Source organism: Gavia stellata, chromosome Z (genome assembly GCF_030936135.1).
Source record: "Gavia stellata isolate bGavSte3 chromosome Z, bGavSte3.hap2, whole genome shotgun sequence".
NCBI lineage: Eukaryota > Metazoa > Chordata > Aves > Gaviiformes > Gaviidae > Gavia > Gavia stellata.
In genome coordinates, this window is record NC_082637.1 from 72786041 (window position 1) to 72804819 (window position 18779).

At 39.9% G+C, this 18779-nt stretch overlaps 1 protein-coding gene across 4 annotated transcripts in view; it reads left to right on the forward strand.

Annotated features, from left to right (window-relative positions):
- Positions 1 to 22: 22 nt before the first annotated feature.
- Positions 23 to 18779, forward strand: part of NCBP1 (nuclear cap binding protein subunit 1) — a 29603-nt gene continuing 10846 nt past the window's right edge. Inside the window, exons 1-15 of one of the 4 annotated variants that reach the window (XM_059833475.1) lie at positions 23 to 103; positions 288 to 376; positions 1163 to 1263; positions 2501 to 2657; positions 4631 to 4738; positions 5258 to 5379; positions 5869 to 5938; positions 7523 to 7738; positions 8767 to 8864; positions 10244 to 10307; positions 13248 to 13358; positions 14645 to 14709; positions 15441 to 15503; positions 16793 to 16867; positions 17963 to 18066. In XM_059833475.1, coding sequence (XP_059689458.1) covers positions 64 to 103; positions 288 to 376; positions 1163 to 1263; positions 2501 to 2657; positions 4631 to 4738; positions 5258 to 5379; positions 5869 to 5938; positions 7523 to 7738; positions 8767 to 8864; positions 10244 to 10307; positions 13248 to 13358; positions 14645 to 14709; positions 15441 to 15503; positions 16793 to 16867; positions 17963 to 18066 — 1483 coding nt within the window. In that variant the 5' untranslated portion in view covers positions 23 to 63. Of the gene's footprint in view, positions 104 to 287; positions 377 to 1162; positions 1296 to 2500; positions 2658 to 4630; positions 4739 to 5257; positions 5380 to 5868; positions 5939 to 7522; positions 7739 to 8766; positions 8865 to 10243; positions 10308 to 13247; positions 13359 to 14644; positions 14710 to 15440; positions 15504 to 16792; positions 16868 to 17962; positions 18067 to 18779 lie in introns of those variants that run through there. The other 3 variants (XM_059833477.1, XM_059833478.1, XM_059833479.1) reach the window with 3 other exon arrangements.

Consider the following 18779-nt stretch of genomic DNA (forward strand, 5'->3'; position numbering starts at 1 on the left):
GCGCGAGGCGTCCCGGCTCGGCGCGGCCGCCTTTCCCCGTCGCTCCCCTCCTCGCCCCTTGCCATGTCGCGGCGGCGGCACAGCGATGACAGCGATGGTGAGCGCCGCGGCAGCCCTCCCGCCGGCCGCGCCCGCACCGCGCCCCCCCCCCCCCCGCGCCCCCCGGGGTGGCGGAGGTGGTGCGGGCCGGGCCGGGCCGTCCCACCGCGGGAGGGAGGTTTGGGCGGGATGGAGGGCGGTCGGGGCGGGGGCTGTGCGGCGGTAACGGTGTGCTCGGTGTGTTGGAGCAGGGCAGCCCCACAAGAGACGGAGGACGTCTGAGCCGTCGGAGATCGAGGAGAGGCTCGAGTCGCTCATCTGCAGGGTGGGAGAGAAGGTAGGCGGGCCACCTCCCGGCCGGGGCCGGGGCCGGGGCCCGGGCGGCACCTCGGGAACGTTAAAGTAGGCATTTCCCCACCCCCCCATTCTGTGCATTGTGTGTTAGCAGGTAGTCCATAGGAACCGCCCAAAAAGAAAACACTTTTTGTTTTTCCTAATGAGATAGCTGGAAAGTTGTTATTTTTTGCAAAACCACGTGCTGAAACGGTCAAATGCTTAAATAGTAGTGTTGTGTTTTCCAAGCAATGATAAACAGACAGCGAATATTACCACTTTGCTTCTGCGGGTATTGTTGCTGGTTCCAGTCTGACAAGGATGTGGAGGAGTTAACTTGGTCTGCCTGTGGCACAAGTCCTGATGGGATTTGAGGCCAATAGAAAGGGGGGTAAAAGAATAAGGACAAAAATTATGGTGCACTGACATTATATAAACTAAAAACAAGTCGTGGAGATGTTTTGTTTCGTGCCACATCGTTAATGTACTGCTCAATCACCTTATCAAGGTGTCCCTGAGGCAGTGTTAGATCTTGCAACCCAGGGGAGCACTGGATTTCCTTGTGAGGGAGGTGGGTGATCAGATGCAGCTCTTCTGAGGAGTAGCTGCTCCTTCTTTCAGGCAAGTGAAAGCGGTTCTTTACTGCTAACGGAACTAAATCATTGCTCTGAAAAAGGAGGTGACATAAAAGGATGTTGTCACCCAACTTCCTCGTCTTCCACGTGAGAGTCAGAGGCTTGTTCATATTGCCTGGTTAATGATAAATCTTTTTTTTTTTTATTTATTTTAGAGTAATTCCTCTTTGGAGAGCAACTTGGAGGGCCTAGCTGGTGTTTTGGAAGCTGATCTACCAAATTACAAAAGCAAGATACTAAGAATACTATGTACTGTGTATGTATGCAGGAGGTCTGGGAACCTGGGAGGTGCTTTCTTTTCTATGCATAAGTTTAAGTGTTTAAGGTAGTTTAAATGCCAAGAATGGCTTTAGTTTTGTTTTAACATAGACTTTGTTTTACTACAAACAAAAGAAGTAGAGAAATAAGGTTATTATGTGCTAGGTATAATTCAAGGAAAATACCTCTTTACATTGCTTTGACTTGAAAAATGTACAAAGGCTTAAAGCCGATAGAAGAAACCGCAGAGCTGCTCTTTGGTAGCAGTGAGAACACAGTGATGCCGGGCAATATCCTGTTTGCCAATGAAATGCGTAAGAGCACCGAAGCTATGGGCTGCTAACGCTTACTTAGTTTTTATTACCTGTGCTGTTTTCTCATTGCCTGTTCCTCTTCTCTGGCAATGAGATGCTCATGTCTTTGTAAGCCTGTTTGCTGGAGGAGGGGAGCTGGAACACAAAGAGCTGAAAGCCCGCTCTTCGGTGGCTGACAGCTCCCCTTCCTCTCCCTAGCGAAGTGCAGGAGCAGGGGTGCTCTCTGTCAGGGTCACTGAGTGGTGTCTGAGGGAGGGGTTGTGCAGGGTCTGTGGTAGCTGGTAAGAGAAGTATGAAGGAGGTGTGTGTTGAAGAGGGAGAGTGTTCCAGCTCTAGCCTATGCTGTGGTTTTGCAGATATTTTAATTCTATTCTGTAGCGATGTTTGTTAATATAAGACAAATACTAAAAAATTTTTTTTCCTATAGCAGTAAGACACTTCTGATAGTGTAGGGTTAGCTTACATGCACACAAAAATGGTTGAGGAAAATTAATTCTTTATAGTAGGTCCTGGTCTTCCGTATGCAGTGCTTAAAATGAGTTACTTTGACTTGAGAAACTTGGAATCAAAATTAATAGCATAAAATGTGTACGCCTCTTGTGTAATCTTGCTGATGTTGTATAATAAAATGATTTCTAAATTACGAACTTAAAACAACTTCTTACATCGTGGCATAAATTCTGTTACTTATATTATTTGGCCAACCCTCTGGAATACTCAGCGCTTAGATATAAATAAAAAGCAAAAAAAGATTGTAAAATATTAGCTCTGGGATAGAACTGTAAGATCACGCTGGGACTTTTGTCTTACTTCTTCATGAGCAAGTTTAACTTACAATAAGCAGATTCTAAGATGCTATGCAGTTGCCAGTTGGCACATGACGAATAAACAACTAACACCATGTTTCTTTTTCTGTGTCAGTGCACGTCTGTTACCAGAAAAGCTTACTGTTTACACGACACTAGTTGGGTTGCTGAATGCCAGGAACTACAATTTTGGTGGGGAATTTGTAGAAGCCATGATTCGTCAGCTTAAAGAATGTCTGAAAGTCAATATGTATAATGAAGCTGTGCATTTAGTAAGTGTTTTTTTGTTTGTTTGTTTTACATTTTTCCTTATCCTTTTTCTCTCCTCCTTCTTTCATCTTTTTGTTTCAGAAGAGCTGGGCTTTTCAGTGTGTATTAGTCTCTTCTGGCATCAACGTGCAGTGCCCTGTTAGATATACCAAGAGGAAATGTGTTATGTGAGAAGTATTTCCTTCCTCAGGGGAGAGAAATCGTATTACAGTTGCAAAATTTACTTCCAACTGTATATTTTCCTGATGACAAATTAATTTGCAGTAAACGGAGTGCTTCCTCCCTGCCTGTTCTACAGTCAAATGTAAAAGATAGATTAAAGTTTTGCACTTTTATTGTGTTCAGAAGTGTATGATCTTCTTGTGGCTCCCATGGAAAAAAAAAAAACCTGAAAAGAAAATGAACAGTCTGGTTCTTAAAAGCTATATTGGATGGCTGTTATCAGGCCTGTGTTTTCATTCTGCTAATGAGGGATGAAGATCAAGCAGGCAGTTTTAAGTGCTGTCTGTCTTTGAAACAGTTTGCTCAGCTCTTGCTGCTTATAATAGAGTTTGTCTGCAAAAAGGTATTAGGACTTCAGCAGTGTCTGATTGAGAAGCCCAGTGCCAAGCTCCCCAGTTTCTTTTGAAGCCCACTGGTGAAAAGTAAGGTTCTAGTATTTCAGTGTCTTTTGTCAAGAGACTGCTGTTCAACTGTGGGACACTTTTGCTAATAAAATCCTCATTATAACTCTGAATGTGCTGCCCCTTGGCTTCAGCTTCACCTTCTCTGGTCACGCTCATGTACAAATGCCTTGTGAGAGTAACAGCTATGGGAGTGGCAGTGGAAATCTTTCCTCAGCTTTGTCAAAGACTTTTCGAAGTCTGTTCAGAGCAATGAATATCTGGAAAGTAAGAGTTTGGTACTTTTCCCTATTGCACTTGCTCTTTGACTACTGAACTGTCTGCTTAGCCCAACTTGCTTTCCCAAGATTTCTTCCCAGTGATCTGCCTTCAGATCAAAATACCTGTGTTGGTTTTTGGACTACATTTTGTGAATGTGCCCTTAAGAAAAATGAGCCTTTAAGAAAAAATATGCGAGATTTTAATTGCTAGAATTTCAGCCCATGTTGTCTGTAAAGATTGTGGTGATACTGGGAGTGCTTGGGTCCTACTAGGGCCTTGTTTAAGTCTGAAGGCAGGATGCAAATCAAGAGATAGGGAAGAGAAAAAAAAAGGGGGTGGGGAGGGCACTGCTCTGCCCCAGATGTTTTCTACTTAAACTCCCACTTCTGACAGTCTGGATTTCTTACTAGAGTGCAGCCAATTCAAGTATATATTCCTGCCGTGGAGCTTTTTTTTCTTCCTGGGCAAATAAGGCCATTTGATTCCCAGCAAGCAATGAGTCTGTCACATTCTGAAACCTGAAAATGCCAGCAGTTTTTACATAGGCTCGTTCTGTGAAACTGTCTGTATTTATGAATAAATAATTACACAAATTAATCATGTATGGTGGCATACAGATTCAGCAAGCACTGCTGTTTCCTGATGCGTATCTGGACTCATGAAGCAATGGATCAGTCCATCTTCAGCTTTTTAAAAGGTTTTTTCCTTCCACTTCTGTAATTTTAGTGATCTGGTACCATTTAGAGTAGATAAAGCACAAGGGGTTTTTTTCTGTAGTATCAGTTTGCATGTCATTGCATGCTGGCGTTTCCCACCCTTCCTTAATTGGAAATTTTATCCTTGCAATGCTATTTCAGTGAAACAGACTACAGACATTATAATGAATGATATATTAGGCAGCACTTATGGTACTTGTTTTCCAGGGTTGAAAGGTGGGTCTGTACAGTGTGCAGTATTTCTGCCTTTGTAGTACTGAATGAATATTGTACTTTCATTGATGGTTTGTTTTAGTCATTTAAGTAATGTTTATTTGTTCTTGTGCAGTCAGTTTAAAAAGTACTCGTTTAAAACAATTTTTCGGTCTTTTTTAGGTTCGTTTTCTGTCTGATCTTGTGAATTGTCACGTAATAGCTGCACCTTCGATGGTAGCTATGTTTGAGAACTTTGTGAGTGTGACACAGGAGGAAGATGTACCCCAAGTAAGCAAAAGATCTGCAGGCTCCTATAGTGCTGTTTTCACAATTTTTCTGTACAGTTGCTTCTTTACTTATGCTTAGAACAGGGAAATTTTAGAGATAACAAACTAAATGGACTGTCCTGTGCAATTTCCTTAGTGTAAGTAAAAGGAGCCTGTTGAATTAGAAAATACATGCATGCAGTAAGAAAGTATGGTCCTTTATAGCTGAAGTTAATTAATTTTACTTTACTTTGGCAAGTGCATAGTGCCTGACTTATTCTGCTGTATCGATAATCTGCAGGACTGTGAAATGATGCCATTTTTTAAGTCTGCTTGTCATGGTTCAAGTTAAAAATGATACATTTCAAGCAAGAATTTTTTTTTTCATGGCTTGCCAATCCAGTCTTTAGCTGCTAGTCTTTACATCCCCCCAAAATAGTAGTTTTGCTAATGTTTTAATTTAAATTAAAACAGGATGTGTGTACAAAATCTTTTGGAGCTTGCTTGTATACTTAGATTCCAGTATATTTCTTTCCTGTAGGTACGATGTGACTGGTATATGTTTGCATTTCTGTCATCTTTACCTTGGGTTGGAAAGGAGTTATATGAGAAAAAGGATGCTGAAATGGATCGTCTCTTGTCTCAGACAGAAAGCTATTTGAAGTAAGTAGTAACCCATTAAAAATACTCTTTTTGGTATTCAAGTATGGATAAATAGCTTTGATTATTGCTCACTTAAAAGTATTCTAAAGTCTTAGATCTGAACCGTTCTATAGGGAAGAAAAACCCTGAAAAAGAATAGGTGGAGAGATTTCTGAATCTGAAAAGTTTTATTGTCTTGACCTTCAACATATCCTAGGACTAGACTTGTTCTGCTCATGCTGGAGCAGCTGCAGTTGTAAGTGTGCTATGAATACTGATAGGTTGTTGCTTTAGTGCTCTGCAGCGTGACTGCTTTCTGTCTAGGTGCTTCAAGTTAATGTTGTTGTCAAGATAGATAATAGAGATATTTTAAGTAATCACAAACCTGGTTTTTATATACTGTAGACTTTATCAGCTGAAGAGATCAAATAGTATTACACTCGCTATAAGAAAAAACTGCTGCCCTAAATTAGTCTTCTAAAGGTCAGGTTTTCTTTCCTGTGTAAACAGACGCCGCCAGAAGATTCATGTACCTATGCTGCAAGTTTGGACTGCTGATAAACCACATCCACAAGAAGAGGTGAGTGGTCTTTGCATTCCATTCTTTCAGAAAGTTTGAAAAACAATTTTTTACTAAGGTGTTTTTTTATCATGAAGTTAAAAGGCACCTCCAAAACTATTAATGCTTTGAATTGTCTCCTGTTTGTCATTAATTCTAACAAGTTCTGCATGAGGAATTATCTTCTAAGTCTTGGGACTAAATGTTAAGTTGTATGGCATGAGTAGGAGAGTGTTTTGTTGTTCACTGACAGGCCCCTGAGGAAATGTTATGAAGTGAGGAATGGTTGTAAATTGTAGTATTTGCTTTGGAATTGCAGATGCAGGGCTTCATGTTAAAAGGACCTTTGTGAGAAGCAGAATATAATTCCTTACTTATCCCTTAATGTTTTCGCTCTGCAAGAAAGAAACCTTTGTAGTGGCTTTGCTTTCTCAGCTCTAGGAAGTGCTGAACAAATATGTAGAAACCGTGTGCAGCAGTTGCCACGCCATCTTTCACAATTAAGCCAAAAATACTGGAGGGGAAAGGTGGCATCTGGCTAGATTGGGGATGAATTTGCCTTTTCTGATATTCTTGGGTTTTTTTCTTTCCCCTAAGTTTGAGGACAAAGTTAGTTGGAAAGTGAGATCTAAATTGTTCTTCTGGGAAGTTTTGGAACATGGCTCTCTTACATTTTGTTCATTGTTCTGATTAGATCACAGTCTTAACAATTGTCTTGTTAATCATAATTTGGAGAGATAGGCTGTCTGCTTATGATTGATTTATCAACGTGAATATTCTGCGTGCCCAATATCTGAATTTCCTTATTTAGTTCAATAGAGGAGACATTAGCAGAATATGTTTGAGACCATGTGTTACCCAGAGTACTCTAAACAAGACTGTTCACTTCAGGTGCTAGTTGTTACTAGTTTTGTTCCCATTTCATAGTGTGATAATTTTGGTAAATGCAAAAAACTTCTATATAAAGACATTTCTTGCACCTGTTATAACTTGAAACTTGCATTCAGTAAGGCCGCAGGCCTCCAGAGTTCTTGGACTGCTTTTAGTAAGAGAGTAATTAAACAAAGCAAGACTATTGCCAGTTGCACAGGTGTCTGTGCCATCTCTGGGAGAATGCTCACAGTTGTGTTGAAAACCACAGCAAGGGTATTTAATATTTGATAGTATTGTATTTGTCTTGAATATGGATTAGCTGATAGTTTTGATTGCTCTGGGAACAGCATGGCAGTCCTAGAGAATGTCTTACCAGTTTTAATGTTGATATTATATATGTTTGAATACCACGAATGAGCAGTGGCTGAAGTACTGCTCACTGCTGTAGTTTCACTGGCAGATTTAAAGGATGGCCATCATGCTCGGACTCCTGGGCTGCCTGTGGGTGTTTAAAAACCTGCCAGCAGTTAAATTTTACTGACACAATGTTGTGTGGAATTAGGAGCAGCTCTGGTGTTTTAAATTATTTCTTGCTTTACTGAAACAGCAGTTTAAGAAACTGCTTGTTTTTTTCTGAATGGAATATGGAATTTACATCTCTGATAGTTCAGGGAGCTGCCAGCTTTATTACGAGATTCAGTGCATCTGATGTTTCTTACCTTTTTCTTTCAGTATTTAGACTGCCTTTGGTCTCAGATTCAGAAGTTGAAAAAAGACCGTTGGCAGGAACGACACATTCTGAGACCCTACTTGGCTTTTGACAGCATTCTTTGTGAAGCACTGCAACACAATCTGCCTCCGTTCACTCCTCCACCTCACACTGAAGATTCGGTGTATCCGATGCCAAGGGTTATTTTTAGGATGTTTGACTACACAGATGACCCTGAGGTATGTGATTGCTGGGGGGGGATGGTGAGCGGATTTCACAGTTAGGTTCCTGAGGCAATATTGGTCAAAATGTGATGTCCCCTCACCCAGGATAGTGAGTGGTTTGAAGACCAGCACCAGTTCTGCTTTGGTATTTCTGCAGAAATGAACTAGGTGACCAAGTTACCGTACAAAGCAAATCTGTGAAGGGCAGAATTTAGGAAGTGAGATGTTGTGATGCTTTCATTTAGAATGACAATGTTGATTGAATTCTCTAATGTTTCTAGTAAAACTACATTCACAGAGTTAGACTTTCCTTCCATAAAGTTGGTGACTTGAGTCTTTTTCCAGGATAGGTATTTGTTGTAATGTATAAAGACTGTTGTTTACTCATCTGTTAAAATTTGTTGATGCATATTGTGGAACAGAGGAGTGCTTAACTGGAGTGGGTGAAAGATCCATCTGTCTCAACAGTCTGCCTCCAGCATTGGTCAACAGCAGATATATAGACAAAAGTGTATAGGAATAGGAAAATAATATATACTGCTTTCTCCGAGTGCTTTTATACCTCCCTTTGGTTTAAGTTTGCCTTTTACCTTCATTTATTGGTTCCTGGTTTTTGCAATGAACAAGACCGTGACTGTGTATTCTTTCCACTCTGTTCTGGCCATTCCTGGCTTTATTTCTTTATCGTATTCCAGCTCAACTGTGACTTTTTTTCCAGGCTGCATGTTGGTAGCCTGCCTGATGGCTTCATAGAGCAAAGGAAGAAGTGGATGCTCCATGAACTTAGAATCATGTTCTCTAATTTTGTTCCCATTTCTTTTTGTAATGAGTCCTAGTATTCATTTTATTTTAAACACCAGTCTGACGTTTGTGTGGAACCATGTCACACCAGTTTCTCAGTCCTGAAGGATACAGGGTAGCTGAGACCTCACTGTGTTTATGTGGAAGTTGGACTATTTTTCCACCTGTAAAAGTATGTAGGGTAGCTTGCTACCTGTAGCATTAGCAGTGATCTTTCATGAGTCTTAATTCTTTCTTACCAGGGCCCTGTCATGCCTGGCAGCCACTCTGTTGAACGATTTGTAATAGAAGAGAACCTGCACTGCATCATCAAATCCCACTGGAAAGAGAGAAAGACTTGGTAGGAAGAGCCTAGCACTACTGGGCCCTGGCGCTTTTTAGATGCTACCATGGCTTCGGTGCCATCAGGGATATGCAGAGTCCTGCACTGGTTAGGCAAGAGCTCAAGATTAAACATTTCCTAGAGCATTTGATGAAACTTGATTTACTACATTTAACTATATTACAGGTTGCCTGGAATACTGTGGGTCTGTAATATCCAGATAATAGAAAGTCTGTATGATGCAGGGGTACAGTGGCTCCTTGGGAAGGGAATCGCTTGATAATACAGGATGTGCTGCAAAAAATACGCAGGCACACCTTATTCTTCATGGGAGCACTGTGGAGAGTGTGGTTGTGTTACGCTTCCTAGAATTTTGAAGCAGCTGATTTGTTGGGGCACAGTGAGCCTTGAGCTAGTTCATCTGCAGCTGACTGCACACTGGTGTTTATGAACACACTTCTGCTTCCTGCTCCTCCTTGTTGCATTCTTCTCTTGGGATTACATGGCAAAGACAATTGAGCTTGCTCTGGAGAGTCATTGCAGGGCCAGCAGACTTCATCAGTTTGAGTTGAGCTGTGCCAGCAAGCAGTCAGGGTGGTTTTCTTAATTTCTGCCTGGGCAATATCTGATGTGGGTCACTGATAACCGAGATGTTTGCCACAGGTAATTGGCTTTGTCATGCTTCCAAATGAAAACCAGCGAACTTTGTATAGTATGCAAAAAACAGGCAGAAACAATGTTTTTGGTAACGGCATGTCAAAGTTTTTTGGTTGTAGCTGTTTGACTCAGCACAAACTAGTAATTCAGGGTTGTTGCAGTTAGTGGGATAGGTTTTGTTAATTCTCAGAGGAAAGTAAAAGACTAGAGGGAGATACAAGATCTGCCAGAGAGGTAGAAATAAAATCAAGGAAGTAGCAGTTGTTTGCTTTGTAAAAATGATAGGTAATAATGAGTTGATTAATAGATGAAGCATTTAAAGCCTGAGAGTTTCTTCTAAAAACTATTAGTTTAATTGTGCTTTCAAGTCATTCTGAATATCTGTTGTTCAGAGGGTTTTTTTCCTTTTCATATATGCATGCCAGAATTGCAGATCACCATGACTATTTATGCAGAACTATTTTGTGTAGCAGTATAGTGTTCAAGTGATGTAACTACTTAGAGATAAAATACATCATTACAAACCATAGTTTAGGCAATGCTGGTGTGTTCTTGTGCTGTTTCTGTTTTAAGTGTGCCGTGGATTTATGGACAGACTTTGGAAGGATTATTGATTTGTTTGTGCTGCTTCTGTGTGAACTCTTGCCCAGAATTAAGAATTTTCTGTAGCTTTGTTACTTGATCTTTACATCACATTTGCTGCATTATGTTCTGAACTAGATGTATCTATGGTTTTGCAGTGCTGCACAGCTGTTGAGTTATCCAGGAAATAACAAGATCCCCTTGAACTACCACATAGTAGAGGTATGGATTTTATAGATAACCTCTTTCATAGCTCCATTATTTCACTAGTAACATGTCCCAGTTAGTTCCATGATAGGTCCATTAAATTGCAGTTTAATTTGGGAGTCAACCAGAACCTTCTTGAATTCAACCAATGGCTTTTAAGTGAGTGGGTTATATACAGTTGAGTGTTAGTTTTATGCTTTTTGTTGTCATTTTAACCTGATGCATGGGAGCTTTGGTCAACTACCAAAATTTTGTAGTGCACTAGTAATCCAGGCTGTGGCATATCTCAAACTTTTGAAGTTTTTAATTGAATTAAAGTACAAGAGGAAATAGATACAAATTGAAATACAAGAAACTCCATTTAAACATAAGATAAATCTTTTTTTACTGCGAAGGTGATTAAACGCTGGAAGAGTTTGCCCAGAGAAGTTGTGGAGTTTCTATCCTTGGAGAATTAACAGGACACAGGCCTGAGCAACCTGCTCTAGGTGACCCTACCTTATGCAGACGGCTTTTGACTAGCTGATATCCAGCCAGACTCAGCTGTTCTGCATGATTTTATGTATGGATCTTCTAAATGATTTTGTTCTACTGGCCCTGAAACAAACTTGCAGTGAAATAGTGGTGTGTTTCCTCCGGGGCATCCTCCATGTTAGAGAATTTTAAATAACCATAATGTGTATCAGAAAAGCAGCATAGGTTTTTCTTTTGCTGCCTCCTTTCAAGCTACATTATTTTTAATCAGCTAGTTCTTTTTGTACTCTGAATTCAGAACAGAGGAATCTTAAAATTAACAATAATTTTCTACCTTAACATAAAAGTATCTTCAGTGGTCTTATCTTCAGGTGCTGTATATGGCTGTGTGCTTTATGCTCAGCTGTGCATTAATGCCAACAAATAGTTACTGCAATTCCTGATGAAGTAAGTTACCTAAAGGCCCTGGAAATTCTTTGATTTGGAAACTTGTAGGATGTGAAAATAGCAAAGGTTTGTGTAGATGAAATTACTGGAAAAGTGCAAGATTGATGTACGAATTTGTTTACTATTGCTGTAATAACTTCCTTTTTCTTGCAATTTTGAGTTATTTTAGAATATTAACTTCATTACTTGTCTATGACTGCTTACTTTTAATGAAACTCCAGAGTTTTTAAGGCTTAACATACTTTTTTTCAGGCTTCTGTTTAGTCTGCTTACTACTGTTCCCTTGTAAGGTCTTTCTTAACAGTCGACTTAGTGATACATTGCTTTCAACAACAGTTTAACAGTTTAATCTGTGAACTTGCATTAACTTTTGCATTAAGTCACAGAACTGTAGAAATAACATGGTCTAACAAATAAAGAAAAGTGTTATTTGAGGTTCAGAACATAACAGTTGGGCAGAAGTAAATGCAGCCTGACAGTGGTTGTCAGTACCTTCACAAGTATGCCTACTTTTGAGATCCCTGAGGCTTCATGTTGTAGTTTGTCAGGTCGAGCACAGAATGCTCCATGCTACCTGGAATCTGTGTGAAACACTGAAATGTGGCACCTTTCTCTCAGTAGCTTCTTACGGACGCGTACGTGGATATTTCTGGTAGCTGTGAACAGAGAATGTCTGGGCAGGGCAGTGTCATTGGGTTGTTGGTCTGCTGTGCCTTGTTGTGCTCCTACAGCTTTTGGTACAGCTTACACCTAACAGGGTTCGGACATTCAGATCATCAGCGTCCTGATCTTTCTTGTGGCCATATTATTTTCACCAAGTATGGTATGCCAGTTTGAAACACTTAATCTGAACATCTGATAATGAACAGATGATCAATATCACAAATAGAGTTTTATGCAGTATCTCAAACAGAAAATGACTGATCATCCAGTTGTTATTTCCTATCTTGAGAAAAGGAGCAGTTTTCTATCTAACAGGGTCCCCGTGCCTTTTTGCCATATGTGTCTTAAGAACGTCCAAATTATACTGTCATGGAAAGGTTCTCCAGCTCCTTGTAGTTTCTTCATGCTTTCAAGTCCTTCCTTAGAATAACAAGTTCTAGTAAATGTTTTCATGTGCCATTTGTGGAGTCTATACACAGACATTGATTTCTCACACTGGGAAGAATATTATCTAAAGCTTACTCATTTAAGCTTCAATTCTTCCATGTTTATTCAGAAGTTTAAAGTTAAAGAGGAAATTGACGACCATAATGAATCAAAGTTTCCTGCTTCCTTTGATATAATTTAAATCTAGTTGAGAATGGTGTGCAAAATAAACAGAGACTCAGAGATGAATGTTGTACAATGATGGTCTTTCCGGAGCCCTTAAAGATTGACATGCTGTTATTATAGGCAAACTTAAAAATAAACCCATGAATGCTGACTGCAGGATTGTTTTCAGTTTTCTTAGAGGGATCCTCTGCCAAGGGGTACTGAGCATATTATTTTTGTTTTATTAAGTGGTGGTTGTAATTTTCAGTTGCAAGTTGTGGTTTTATTTATGTAAGTTTTTGTATAGGAGAAAAGAGGACACGATAGAAAAGATATAAATGTAATTTTAATGCAAATAGTCTTTCCTACTAAATGCTTAGGCTTCATTTAATATGTTTAATATTTATATTTATTATTTAACCGCATCAGATGATTTCTGCTTTTCTCAGATCATGTGGTAGCACTGCAGTAGGTCCTATTACAACTATGCCTGTTTCTACAGTTATGTGGTGTATCTGTCAGACATAATAGATGTATAATGCTGGTGTTTTATTAGTATGAAATGATAAGGGCAGTTAGAGTGGACTGTTTTAGTACAGTGTAGCGTTACCGCTACCTTTATAAGTTCTTCTCTCTTTTTCCCAGAACATGCACTTGATAGAATAATATGAGCATTTTTGGGTATGTAATTGTTTAAGATTGGTGGCCACTATTTTGAAGCTGAGGGTTGTGCAGGCCACGTCGGACTGTGGTCTGATTCTGTGCCTTCCTCTCCTACAGGTAATATTTGCAGAATTGTTTCAACTTCCATCTCCACCACACATTGAAGTCATGTACACAACGCTCCTGATTGAACTGTGCAAACTTCAGCCTGGCTCTTTACCACAAGTTGTATCCTTTCTGTGCTGCTGGAGGGCATTTATAAAATGCAGTCTTTATTTCATTTGTTCTGTAGATGATGGATAACAATAAATACTGACAGTATTAATATTTTACAGCAGCTGCATGAAACTTTGCCTGTAACACTCATGAAAGCATAGCACAGCCCACTTAGCGCAGGTCTAGATTTGCCAAGTTGGCAAGGCTCTTCAGCTTTCTGGACAATGTTCTGGTACTTCCCCTGACCTCAAGAAGGGCTGTCTTAGTGAGGGGATAAAATACAATACTCCTGTTTGTCACTGCAGCCTGTTTACGTCTGGATTATGAGTGGCATGGTCACAGACACATTAAAGGCTGAGAAGAAAAGGAAGTGACAGACTTGATCTTTTGTTCTAACAAACTGTGTGAGTACTCCTACTCTTCTTTTACTAGGAAGTGTAGCAGATGATTTAAAGGACCTTGCCTGAGTTCCTGCTCAGTGCTCCCACTAGAAGCAATCAGAAGGTCAATAATCATCTGTCAGCTCAGACAGGGTGGCTAAATGCTGAGGAAAGAGGCATGACTTCCAGATAATTCTGGCTATTACATTGCCCCTACTTTGCTGTCATTTTAGACCATGTTAGATCATCGTTTTAGATCAAGCTGCAGACTCTGAGAATGGAGGATGGTTAACAGAATGGAGGAGGTTAACAGATGTCTGTATACTCGTAATTTCATGCCCAGATTTTCATCCTACTTCATGATACCACTCACTGTTTGCAAATCACATAATCTCAATGATGAGACCTAAGTCTATTTCTAGAATTGGGTGGATGTCCATGCAGAAAGTTTTTAATGTTAATAGGGACATCGTAAGTAGGATAAAGCCCTTGTTGGGTAAAGTCAGTGTAGACATACTTTCTCAAGCGTTTGTTGGTGATCAAAGATTGTTTGTGGATAAGTATCGACAGCAGCCCGTGAAGCTAGGCTGATGAGATTACAGAAGTGCTCCATAAGGATGTTGGTGTCTGTTTGTTTCAGTGCAGTTTTGTTTGTTGCATGATGCGAATTCTGGCTTTCTGTGGAAGAAGCCGACAGTTTCGTTGCAATAATGGAAGAAAAACAGACTGGGATTGGAGGGTAGAACTCACTATGTGCTTAATTTTTTCCACTGTGGATTTACTACGATTTACCTGATTTTGGAGTAGACCCAGGGAGCTTTCAGTACAAAAAGCTGATGACATTCTGTTCAAAAACTGAAAGGAATAGCATCTGACTTACCTAGTGCTTTTCTGTTAACCTTAATGAGAAACTTTCAGCTTGCACAAGCCACAGAAATGCTCTACATGCGTTTAGATACAATGAATACAACATGTGTGGACAGGTAAACGTGTTTTCGAGACAATCGAAAATATTCCTCAGTATCCAATGTACAGGAAAAATAAAGAGGCTATGGAAAGAGTGGTCAGAAATCCTTGTTAGAACTTCTTGGTGCTATTCAGAATGTCTTCTGGGCTCTGGCTTTGAGCAGTCTAAAGAGAAAGTGGAGGACTGACTGCTTGCCTCTCCTTCCCAGAAACACTCCCCCAGAGGTCACAACTCTAGCTGTCTGTACAGGACGGTTAAAGATTGGTGGCAACTTTTCTGTGTTCAAAGTTGCTCACAGTTGTGTAGTACTCCATTATCTAGTACTATGCCTGTTCCGTAGTGGTCTGGGAGGGGAGTTGGAAGTGGAGTTAATGGCATATGTGCCACCCAGAGGAGGAGAGTGGTGGTTATTTTGCCCTTTGAGTGAAGTCTGCATTGTGTAGGAGAGCTGTTAATTACTAACCAAAAATGTGAAAGTTGCATATTCACAGTAAGCTTACATTTAATTGTTAGTTAAATAGGTCATCTCTTTGTATGAAGCAGTAACATAACAGGCTATTTGTCCATAAAAGCTTCTTTCTGACTCTCCGAACTCAGTCTTTTGTATCTGTCAATATAAATGCCTCTTTAATGCTTTAGAGTTTAGGCTTGCCTTTGAAAAGTAGAATGCATTTGTAAGAAAATCTCAACTGAAAGTTTTCTTGCACTTCTGGCATTTAATGGAGCTTTCTTTTTCTTTTAATGAAGATTTATTAACTGGTTTTCTCACCACTTGAGCAACTTCCAGTTCCGTTGGAGCTGGGAAGATTGGTAAGTTTCTCTCCTTTTGATTCGAACATGATACTGCAAAAACCTTAAAATTTCAAACTTATCCAGGAAGTATCACAGCATAGTGGCCCTGTTAATTGCTTTCCTCCAGCTCTTTGGAGATCTTCTTAATCTGTTCACCACTACTCAGGGGTAGATTATTTTGATAATCTCTTTGGTCGCTGTATTGCCCCTGGTGAACTTTGTGATAAATCTCAAGCCAATGTAAGCGTTCCCTAAACAAGGGAAGTAGAAATGTGATTTCTTTAATTTGTCCTGCACCCTCAGTCAGTTGCGAGCAAATTTTCCAAAATGATTCACCAGTTTACTTTTAATGATTTGCCCTGACTTGGATTATCCTGTATTAATTCTGTAATGTCACTCTCTGTCTTACCCTAAACCTTTCATTATAACCTTTATCCATGAGACCTTGTGATCTGTCTCCCTTCTGCCCCAAATCCTAGCGCCCGAAGTTCCATCAGAGCTGGCCCTGCCATCCATTCTTACCATGCCAAAAAACCTCACATCTCTAGCAGGAGCTCCCTGGACTCCATCAATGTCTAACCACAGGTTCCCCTGAGTTTTCCATTCCAGGCACCCATGTAGCGAGAGAGATCTCTTTGGGGTTAAGTCCTCCCTACAGTAACTTCCACAGGTTGCTACCATACATGCTTTCCATAGCTGGTCTGCCCAAGTGCCCTTGTGGAGAGGGGTGCAGTCCTTCTTGTGATACATTTCTGTGGCTTTACTTAAGTTTCCTGTGTTGTCCTCCTGTGGAGTTAAGTGCCTGCTGGCTATCCTAGTATACATTAATGTTTACTGCCTAGGCAGCAGTCTTCAAAGAGCTGATTTTTCTTTGCCTGGCTGTTCCTTGATAGCAATACTTCTGTGGGTTTCTCTCACAAGCTGCCATTTTTTACTGAGCTCACAAGTGACTGTATTTGAGACTTGTCTTTATCTAAAATGCGTTTGTGAGGGAGGAACAGGCTGTGAAATCACACAAGGCTCCATTTTCCTAAGGGAAGGCCACCTAACCGTAAGCACAAATTATTTTTAATCTGGTGGGTGAAGGGAAGCTACTTAAAAATATATCGCACAGAGATGAGATTCCAAGAATGCTAATAGCCAGTAAGGAAATGGCGATAAACTTACCTCATTCTCTTAAGATTACCTACACTGTAAAACTAAGTGTCAAAGCACTCCAGTTTGTTTTGTACCTGTTTGACCAAGCCAAAAAGAGACTAAAGCACAAATTCTTTTGCTAAAAGCTATCGCATTCTGTTGTTTGATAGGTCAGATTGTCTTACTCAGGACCTTGAAAAGCCCAAACCCAAATTTGTGAGAGAGGTTTTGGAAAAGTGCATGCGGTAAGTAAGATCTTTTGATAGTTGCATTCGAGGCAAAGTTTGTTCTTTGCTTCTGGACACTGTCAGATTCCTTTTAACTTGACTCTTGTCTTAGGCACATCTGTTCTTACAATTCGGTTTCAGGTAAGAGATGAGTCTGTGGTTTGTATGATTTTAATCTGGTTTACCTGTTGTAGAACACTTAGGACACTATTCTAGAGTGAGGGAGAAACAGGTGGAGCAGATGGTAGTGAGCTATCTATCCCAGGTATGCACACCTGTAGTTACAAAAAGATGTGCTTCCCCATAGGCAGGGAAAGAAAAAGACTTTAGGCAATATTTCTGGAAAGGATTCAGCATTCACAGAAATGGAGGGAACTGTTCACTAGTTATACTAAAAACTGAGAATCCAATCTTAATTATTCTAGGTGGCTCTGATGTTTATTGACCTTAAAACAAACAAACAAACAACCTTCCAAACAAACAAACAAACAAACCCCCCAAACCCAACAACAAGACTATACAGTCCGGGCTGAACTTACAATTGTTGAGATAGAGGGATATAGGAGAGAATGTTCAAAAAGCCTATCTTATTCAGCATCCCACATGAAAACAGTCATCTGTTTTGGGGTGAATTCAGTATAGGAATTGTGAAAGTATTGTGCTGCAAAACAAATGCAGTTTTTCTGTGGCACTCTTCCATCTCACTGAAAACTCTGGTAGCAAAATTAAGTCTTTGTGGGAGTGAAATAAGCTGGAAAGTAAAACGAAGACATCCGGTTTAATATTTTTTTATGCTTTGAATACCAATGTCTTACTAGTTTTCTGCAGCGCATCTTAGGCTTTTGCATAAAACATCCTACCAGGCAGCCTATAAATCTTTTCACAAGCTAAATTAATTGTATGAGGATGAAACTCTAGCATCAAAGAGTTCAAATAGAAAGTGTCTACTAGTAAGTTTGGTTTACTTAGCTCTACCATTCTGTTGTATAAACATATTGATTATTGTTCTGTGAAAGTCAAATAGAGGAAAACCGTTATAAAGCAGTCACTTTAGAATTAGCCCTGGTGTTATTTCCACTTTAATTCTACTGCTGTAAAACTTGTTATTTCCAGACTCTCCTACCATCAGCGAATAATAGACATTGTTCCTGCAAGTTTTTCTGTCCTCAGTCCTGCTAATCCAGTGTGCATTTACAAATACGGAGATGAAAGTAATAGTAAGTATGAAAGTTACTGAGGGGTCAAGTTGAAGAAAAGAGTGTTTCACAGCAAGGGAGCACACTAGATTGACTGTAATATCAGTTGTCTTCATAAAGAAGAATACAGCTGAAATAAATACGCATGATTTTCATATGCGTGAATACGCATCACGTGAGCAATTAATGTCTATTAAACCTGGATCTCTGTAATATAATCATCTTTGTTACTTTATGAAGAAAAGAAAATCCAGATGCATGAAGTTACTCTTGCTGAGGTGGTTGTGGTGTTGTGCAGCATTGTTTGCCAGAAGTCTAAAATTGTAAAATTCATCTATTTCCCCTGTTTGGGCACAATACTATGCAAAAGTCAGCATATGAAGTCATAATGTGGGTTTACTTTTTTAACTTCATGAAACAGTAGAAGATTTTACCAGTAAACTTAGCTTAATGAAGCATATAGAGGCAGCAGATGATGTGAAGATTGAGGTAGAGAGATACCTTGTTATTCCTTTTATTACTCAGTATAAAGACAATCCCAAGCATGAAAGTGTCATCATCAAATATACAGTGAGGAAAAACAAGGAAGTGTTGTATTTTTACGAAATTGGTGGAAGCTGAAGTAGAGCTTAGGAGAGTGATTACCTGACCTCAGCTCTAAAGGTTCTCGTGTTAGGTTTTGAATTTAATATGAAGACCAGGAAACGTGTTGAGCAGTTCTATGGAATAGTGAT